Raw genomic sequence first — 8,430 nt, 5'->3', positions numbered from 1 at the left:
AAAAAAAACAGTGCAAAGAAAAAAAAATAATCCCCCAACCCCTTGGTTTTCCCCCCATGTTGAGATGAGCCTGTTTGCAAGGGAAGGACGGCAACGAGGAGCCTCCAGGACCCCCCCAGCCCCTCCACGGGGGTGGTGGGTGGATCACTCGGGGCTTTGGTCCATGTAATGTCCTGGCCCTGGGGTGTCCCCCCTGCCGATGCCCCACAGTCACTGCAGCTCCCTCCCCGCCTGCACCCACCCTCCTCCCCGAGGGGCACGAAAGCTGCCAAATAAATACGTGGGACACGGCTCAGCAGCACCAGCAGCCCCAGGGCAGGGAGCACTCGGCCCCCTCCCCACCACACACCACCCCGGGGAGCCCTGCCGGGAGGTGTCCTCAGCTCAACTTCATGCCGACGGCCACGGCACGCCGGTAGACCTCGGTGACGTTGTCGCAGCCCGCCAGGGACAAGCTGCTCTCTGCCAGGGGGCTCCGGCAATGGGTGACAGTCCAACGGCGCAGCCTGCGCCCTTCCTCCACCTCCTCCTCCTCTTCCAGCCGCAGCAGGCTGTCGGCAGAGACGCAGCCCCGCATGCCCCCGCCGCTGTGGGGGACACGGGTGGGCAGGTCGAGCTGGTCGAAGGACTCCGTGGAGAGGATGCTGTCCTCACTCACGGCGCTGGACGGGCGGGCACGGGGTGCCTGGGGCAGGGGCACCTCGCCGAAGCCCCCAAAGCCCTGCCCGGGGGGACTCTCTGGCTCAGTGCTGCTAGAGGAGTACTTGCCGTTGTGCTTGAGGATGCCTTTCCGGCGGGCAGGGAGACGCTGGGGACCCTGCTCCGGGGAGGGGGTGTCAGCAAACACACTCCCATCGAGGTCCAAGCTCCCTGCATCCAGGACATCCCCGGACTCACAGCATTCCAGGGACGAGTAATACCCCGACTCCCTCGTGGAGGGCTTTTTCAGTATTCCCTTCTTGGGTACGGCCACGGGCACCGCTCCGATGGCCGTGCTGCAAGGCAGCATCCCAGAGGACAGGATCCGGGTGAGACCTGCAGCGGCCACCTCACCATCCTCACCCCCCACCTCTCCTGTGGGTGCTGCGGGTGGGGGACCGGGGCCGGGCACCTTCTGCTCACAGGAGTTTCTCTTCTTCAGGATGCCCTTAGGCCGCTTGAGGATGGATTTGGAGGGGTTCTCCGGGGCCAAGGCCACCTCCTGCAGCACGTGGGAGACATCATTCTCCTTCTTGGACTTCTTGAGGGAGCGTTGCCGCTCCAGGGTCACACCGGGGATGTGCTGCTTCAAGAAGCATCGCATCTTGGAGCCATTCTCCAGAAGGGGCCGGGAGGAGCGGCGAAGCCACTCTGCCACCGTGGTCAGGGGGGACTCGCTCTCCCGCAGCAGCTCTTGCTCCCCAACAGGCACTTTGTAGCCCCAGTTCACCCACCAATGCGTGGCAATGTCCTCAATGGTGGCACGGCGCTCTGGGTTCACCATCAGCATCCACCGGATCAGCCCGCAGGCATCTGGGGAAGAGGCAGGTCAGGCACTGAAGGGAGCGAGGGGTGGGGAGGGTGGGGGGGATGCGCAGGGTGGTGGAGGTCTGCCTACCCGACAGCTTTGTGGGCTCCCGGTAGTCCCCGCTCGTGATCTGCTTGACCAGAGTCTTGTAGTCATGGCCATCGAACGGCATCGTGCCATGGACCAGGATGTAGAGGAGAACGCCCAGGGACCAGCTGTCCACCTACCAGAGGGAGAGACGAGCCTGGAGGGCGGCAGCAGGAGCGGGCTGCCCTGCCCCCCCGCCCGGATGGGCAGGACCCCCCCAGCAAAGCCTCAGTGACAGCTCCCAGGATGGCAGCAGCCACAGGGGAGGACAGAGCATGGGGCAGCTCCGGCCACCTGCATCCCACCATGTCCACTCCACTGCGGTTGCCCCACACTGACCACGCGGCGCTTGGTCTTAGCGGGGGCTGTAACCCCAAACCACACAGGCAGGGCTCTGCCTGCGATGCTCTGCTGGGAAAACCCCCAGAGCTTTCCCCGAGTCCAAGCCAAGAGGCAGCAGGACACCCCACCACACAGGGGACGAGGCACAACCTACCTCCGGGCCCTTGTACGGCCGCCCATTGATGATTTCGGGGGATGCGTAGAGAGGGCTGCCGCAGTAAGTCTGCAGAAGTTTGTCCTGCTGGTAAACATTGGACAGGCCAAAGTCTGCAATCTAGAGAGACATTTATAGCTGTTATCAAGCAACAAAAGCTCCCCTTCGCAGGTGGAACAGCTTTGCCACCCGAAGCTCTCAAGCTGCGAGCTTGGCTGAAACCAGGACTGCCCTTGGCACCCTGGTCCTGGGTGCCCTCCATCTCCTTGGGGAGCAGCATCATCGCAGCTTTCCATCCCCAAAACTGCTCCGGCCCCTGTCCCAGCAGGCTCATCCCAGCCTCCGCAGCAGCTGCCCCGCGGCTCTGCCCTTCCAGCCCCATCACCGACATGCCGGGAGCAGAGGCGGCTGCAAAGGTGTGGTTAGAGGGAGAGCTGCCGGGCTCTCCTCCAGCTCATTCACAGCCACGCGAGGCTGCTTCAGTCCCTACCTGCTCCACCTAGCACACAGGCATTCATTATCCTCGTTACACCCGTCACCTCTCAGTGAGCAGAAGGTACAGTCCCTGCTTGCGAGCTCCCAGTTGCAAAATTACCCCTTACAAAGATAAAGCCCCGCAAGCCTGTTTATCACCGACCGCACTGATTCCCGGCTGCTGCCGTGCCCTGTGCCCTCCCTCCCCGGGCAGCTGCAGCGCTCCCGGATGGGGCAAAAAAGCATCGCTTGGGGCCAGCGGAGCCGGGACCTGCCCCGCACCTCCTTCCGCCAGCCCGGCCAGCACGTACAGGCACTGGGACTTGCCCTGGGAGAGCTCTTTCTTATCCAGCTGGTGGGGCATTGACCTCAGTGTTCAGACTTTGCCCTTTTATCGGCAGTCAGATATACATTTATGGCTTTAATAAGCAGTACTGAGGCTCTGCCTCTGCAGCCTCTCCCGCTCGGCTGCCAGGCACAGAGAGGAGGGGGCAGGGACAGGTACAGGCACCCTCCTAGCTCCCCATCTCCCGGGCAAACAGCATGCAGGCGATGCCAACGGTCCCAGAGCCGACAGATGCTTCCCAGAGCTGTGGAGAACCACATCCCCTGGGGGATCGGCGCATCGTGGCCACCCCCGGTCCATCCACGCTGGGCAGCATCCCTTAGACCCCTTCGCTGGGTGACATCCAAAGCGTGGCCAGGCTCTGCCTGCCTCTCACCTTGATGTTCCCATTTGCGTCGAGAAGGATGTTCTCCAGCTTCAGGTCCCTGTGAACGATCCCATTCTGCACGAGGGAAGAGAGAGACGGGTTTACTTTCGAGCATATTTGAGGAAGGGAAAGTCAGGCGGCGCAGGGAGGTCACTGCCGTTCACCGGCGCAGCGGCACGCAAACAGGACACGCTGACGGCAATCAGAGGAGCAGTAAATAACGCTGGGTGCATGGATGAGGACAGGCTGTAAGCCACGTCCCGACATGGGTGCTACCAGCTCGCCGTGCCGATCGGGAACAGGAGCAGGGTGGCACCTGCACCAGCGCCCTGCACCAGGCGCCTGACAAGTTATGTCAGGGGAGGTTTAGACTGGATATTAGGAAACATTTTTTTTCACGGAAAGGGTTATTAAACATTGGAAGAGGCTGCCCAGGGAGTGGGTGGATTCGCCATCCCTGGAGGTGTTTAAAAAAAGGGTAGAAGTGGTACTTGGGGACATGGTTTAGAAGTGGTTTTGTCAGGGTAGGGTAATGGTTGGACTTGATGATCTTAAAGGTCCTTTCCAACCTCAGCGATTCTATGCTGGGCTCCCGCACCCCCCCCAGCCGGTGCCAGCCCCCCCCAGGGCACAGCTCTGCGTTGCTGGGACCTGCTGCTGCCCAGCTAAGTGAGGCCCCAATTTGCTTTGGGTTCAGGAGGTGCCCTGCAATCCCCCCTTCCTGCTCAGGGCACACGGGCACCCAGGACGGAGTCATGACCGGGCACAGCCTTAGAGCATCCTCCAGGGAGACCCACAGGCTCGAGGGTCCTTCCAGGGCAGGCACGGCTCATCCCACAGCTCTGGAGAGGGCCCTACAGCTTTAATCCCTTTCAAGGACACAAGATGGGTGACCGAGGGCTCGGCTCTCGGCCCCGGCAGACAGCCCTGGGCGTCTTCCCTGGGGGGTGGGGCGGGGGGTCGGTAACTCCCCAGCCGGGTTAGTCAGCCCCACACGGCAGCAGCCGAAAGCCAAGGCAAGGACTTGCCAAAAGCCGCTCGGGCACTGCCTCCCTGCGAACCCAAGGGCTGCCGCACCCTCCAAGATAAGGAGCAGGATTAACCCCTTTCCTGGGAAAGGCCAACGGCCACGAGCTCTCCTCACCTCCCAGCCCAAGGCTGAGCTTCCTCATGGGGCACTGGACCCGTGCCCAGCCCCAGCGCCCCTGGCCAGAGCACACGGGAGTCCATCCCTCCATTCTCCCCCTGGGAAGGCGGTGGGAAGCGCGGTGCCAACCCACCTTGTGGCAGTAGTAGACGGCGGACACGACCTGCCGGAAGAAGTGGCGTGCCTCCTGCTCCGTCAGCCGCTGCCGCTCGCTGATGTAGTCGTACAGGTCCCCCTTGCTGGCGTACTCCATCACGATGACGATCTTGCTGCTGTTCTCAAACACTGCGCGGAGACGGGAAGCCACAGGGTGTTAAGAGGGATGCTCAGAGCTAAGGGACTTCTCATTAGCACATCTTTTAATGAGGAGCAGGTGGAGCCCTGACCAACCCTAACCCACTGCCCACCCCGCTGCCTGTGCCCTCGGTCTGTTTGGCAAAACAGAAGGTGTTGGGCTTTCTGCAGGTACCTGCTCTGTGGTCAGACAGGGGACAGCTAGAGCTGCCACCCGTGTCCCACAGTGCCACCGGGGCTGCTGGCCAAGCAGCCTCTGCAGCCACAGAGCACAGGAGAAAGGGCTCTGCTCTGCCAGAAGGTGACTAAGACGCATGGTTCTTTGCTAGATAGAGCCCTGCCAAGGGGGATGGTGACAGAGCCACCTGCTGGCATGGCCGGGTGGCCTTTCTGCGTGTTCCCACTGCTCCCAACAGGGCCCCGGCTCAAGCCGAGAGGTGGAGCATATTTTTTTTTTTTTCTCTTTCCTGTTTGCAGAAAGCCACCTCAATATTTTTGAATTCCAGCAGTCAGCGTGACTCAGTCCTTGCAAACACTGCGCGTGAAGTGCCAATCCACTTGCTTTTGTTTAGAGGACAAAAAGACTCTGGATACCTCACGTAAGCCAGCGAGGCGGCAATAACCCGGGCACCGGCCACACGCCGGCACAGCGCAACGAACCCCGGCAGAGCCAGCCCGAGGAGCACGGGGCACGCCGGCTTTGCGGCCAAAGAACTTGATGTTTAAGCAAAGACTGATCCAGCTGGAGATTTGCTCCAAGTCTGGTCGCAGCTACAACTTGAGAAAGTCCCCTTCGGTTGAGGCTGCCCTGACACCCTGGGAGCAAAGCCCAGCCCTGGCCCTAAAGCTGAGCCCAGCAGCACTGGGAGCTCGCCCAGCACCCCATGGTTTGGTTTTCCTGTGCCCCAGGGGAGGGAATGAGAAGGACTCCAGTACTGAGATTAGCTCCTGAGATTCCCATCGCTCCGGCACTTGCTGGCTCCCTGAACGTGCATTTCCCACGGCCGGGGAGAGCATCCAGCTCAAACGGGAGCCACACACAGCACTGGGTTTGCGGGGGACCGTGGCCACCAGCTCCCCCCCACCACAGCACAGCCTCTCGCCACCAGCACCACCGGGGCTTCCAGCCTCAAAAGGCCATGTAAACTTTTGGAGCCAGCTTCCCTCTCCAGGCAGGAGGGGATGGGATGGGAAGCGGCTATTTCTGGAGCAGGTATTTCCCCTCGCCGCGGCTCGGCACGCAGGCGGGGAAAACACAGCCCAGCAGATTCTCCTCTCCCCGCCGGCGCTGAGTCACCAGCACAGCGCAGGCAACAGCAAACAGCTCCTGCTCTGATCGAGCAGAGGGAGGAGAGCAGGAAGAGGTGACCCCACTGCATGCCCCGGTACCCGACCCCGTGGGGGCACTCCGCTGCGAGATGCTGCTGGAGAGAGGAGGGGAAGGGAGAGGAGAGGGCTCACCTTCGTGGACAGCGATGATGTGGGGGTGGTTGAGGGAGGACATGATCTCAATCTCTCTCCGGATGTGGACAAGGTCCTGCTCATCCTTGATTTTGTCTTTCCGGATTGACTTGATGGCCACCTGCGGATGAGCACACGCACAGAGGGTCACCCGGCTGTCAGGGCCAGCAGCACCACAGCTTCCCAAAGCCTGTTGCAGGGCAGGAAACCCACCCCCCTCTTTTGGGAAAAGGGTTCACAAGCCAAAGATCGACAGCCCCCCTTTGCCCCCCAGGCGTGCTGTATCCGAGGGCCGTGCTGCACAGCTCCACTGCAGCATCTCCAATAAAAGTGAACTTCATCAATTAGGTTTTTATACTTCCCAAGTCCTGTTGCTGTACACAAGGGAGAAGCTCCTTCCACCTCCCCCCAAGGGAAACTCGCTGCCAGCTCCTACCAGAGGAGCTCCCCGAGGCTCCTCCCGCAGGGAGCACAGCTCCACTCCTCATTTCTGTGCCCTTACAGGAATTGTGTCCCAGGCTCCAGCCACCGCTGGATCACAGCCAGCCACAGGAATGTGACCTGCACACATGACTTGGAAGATAACAACATCTTCTTGGGGTCATGAAAATGAAAAAGAAAACAACCCGACAGTTTTGGGTTTGGTTTTTGCCTTTTTTTTTTTCTTGCAAATACTTAGTTCAAGGAGCTGATATGTAGAAGAGGTAAGAGAAAGTTTGGTGTGAAAGATTAGATCCCTCCTAGGCACAGGACTGTGCTCCAGCCAGCTGGGAGAGCCGGTGCTGGTGATGTGAGCCGCTTTCCAGGCTTTCACTTGGGTTTTCAAGTTATCCTCTACAAGGAAATTGAAAGGGGCGGAGAAGGAAGAGTAAGTGCTGGAGAATAGATGCCTTCTAATCCTCTTTCAAAGGGGCTGGGGAGAGACAATGTGCTCCTAGGGCTGAATTTACAACTGAATCCAGCAGAACCTCTCTTTTTGTATCAGACAAGAATGCAGAACAGCATTAATCCTGTAAAGGGACCCCCGCACCAGTCTCCCAGCAACCGGGAGAGGGGCCACGGACACCCAGCAGCCCCAGCTGCCAGCACAGGAGCGATCCTCATGGCTGCACTGTGTGGGGACCCTCCTCCACCTCCGGTGGCACGAGATGGGCGCTTGGCCTCAACTCCCTCCGATTTAGGGGAATCGGAAACCTCATTCCTCAGCACCCAGTCTGCCAAGCAGCAGAAGGCTCGGAGCAAGTTTGCAACCCCTGCTAGGAGAGGTCCATCGCACCCGCAGCCAGCCGCCGGATGCTAACGCAGCAAAATCTCAGCTGCCACATCACTGTCTTCAGGGGAGAAGGATGTGCCAATTTTAAGGGCTCAGACGGGCACATGAGAGATGGCTGGCAGAGCCCCTCTGGCCCCAGAGCACACCTCTGCTGCACTGGGCCACTTCGGGCCAGTACTGGCCAGGGCAGGGGTTGCCTCTTGTGCACTGGAGGAGCTCTGTGCCTACAGCAGCCCCAGGGGTTGAAGCAACCAAGCAGAAGGGACTCTGGCCAAGGGAAGTTCAATAACCCAGGCCCAAGTTTCTATACAAAGCAACACTGAGGGTACTTAATAGCTTCTTGAAAGCCAGGTATTCTTTTCCCTGACCTTCGTGCTAGGTTAACAGGTTAAAGTTTAACAATTTTTTTTGCTCCAGCCCCTGATTACCTGACCCCCCGCTAGAAAGTGGGAAAGGCCTTTACGCAGCAAGTCAGCCTGCTCCTGCCCTCCCAAATTCCTGTTGACTCACTCTATTCATCTCCCCACTAAAGCTCGACATCCAGTCCTCCGCATTTTGGGGGGCACGCAGCACATCTGCTTGCTGCACAAGATGCTCACGCACATACACTGCTGAGCAGGGGCTCGGGGCAAGATCCACTCTCCACAGAACAGCAAAGGGGCTGCAGGCTGCCAGCATGGGAAGAAGCCTCAGGAGATGCCGCTGGCTGTATTCAGCGGTGCCAGAGAACGCCCTCGCCAACAAGCCTGGCAGCTAGCGAGCTCCAAGGCAGGCGGGAGTCAGGTTTAGGGTGCTGTTAGAGCCCCGGGGCTCTCCCTGCCAAGCGCTGCCCACATAACGGTCAGGCAAAGCGCACAACGAGCGTACGGCACAGTTAGGGTCCACGTCTCATACCAGCCAGTCAGGGTGGGATGACTTATTTGCCTGTAAAACCCTGCCAGGGAGGTTAATCCCTTGGCCATCCCATCCTTCCCCAGG

The 8,430-nt window shown here is 60.0% G+C and overlaps 1 protein-coding gene across 1 annotated transcript; it reads right to left on the bottom strand.

The window, feature by feature from the left end:
- Positions 1 to 379: 379 nt before the first annotated feature.
- NUAK2 (NUAK family, SNF1-like kinase, 2) lies at positions 380 to 7,992 on the bottom strand. Its single transcript, XM_009888284.1, has 7 exons — positions 7,963 to 7,992; positions 6,180 to 6,300; positions 4,558 to 4,709; positions 3,287 to 3,352; positions 2,091 to 2,210; positions 1,598 to 1,730; positions 380 to 1,512 (listed from the first exon to the last, which is right to left on the bottom strand). Exons 1-7 carry the CDS (start codon positions 7,990 to 7,992, stop codon positions 380 to 382), a joined length of 1,755 nt encoding a protein of 584 aa, XP_009886586.1.
- Between the last annotated feature and the right edge of the window lie 438 nt (positions 7,993 to 8,430).

Source organism: Charadrius vociferus, unplaced genomic scaffold (assembly GCF_000708025.1).
Source record: "Charadrius vociferus isolate BGI_N301 unplaced genomic scaffold, ASM70802v2 scaffold266, whole genome shotgun sequence".
NCBI lineage: Eukaryota > Metazoa > Chordata > Aves > Charadriiformes > Charadriidae > Charadrius > Charadrius vociferus.
Note: the sequence above shows the minus strand (reverse complement) of the source record. Positions and strands in the feature narration are given on the sequence as shown.

What these genes read in the sequence shown, in the direction of transcription:
- NUAK2 (XM_009888284.1), bottom strand. Translation starts at nt 7,992, where the DNA reads ATGTCGAGCTTTAGTGGGGAGATGAATAGA. An exon ending in ACGCAAATGGGAACATCAAG is followed by an intron (nt 2,211 to 3,286) that starts GTGAGAGGCAGG and finishes ATGTCTCTCTAG; the next exon opens with ATTGCAGACTTTGGCCTGTC. An exon ending in GGAGCCCACAAAGCTGTCGG is followed by an intron (nt 1,513 to 1,597) that starts GTAGGCAGACCT and finishes CCTCTTCCCCAG; the next exon opens with ATGCCTGCGGGCTGATCCGG.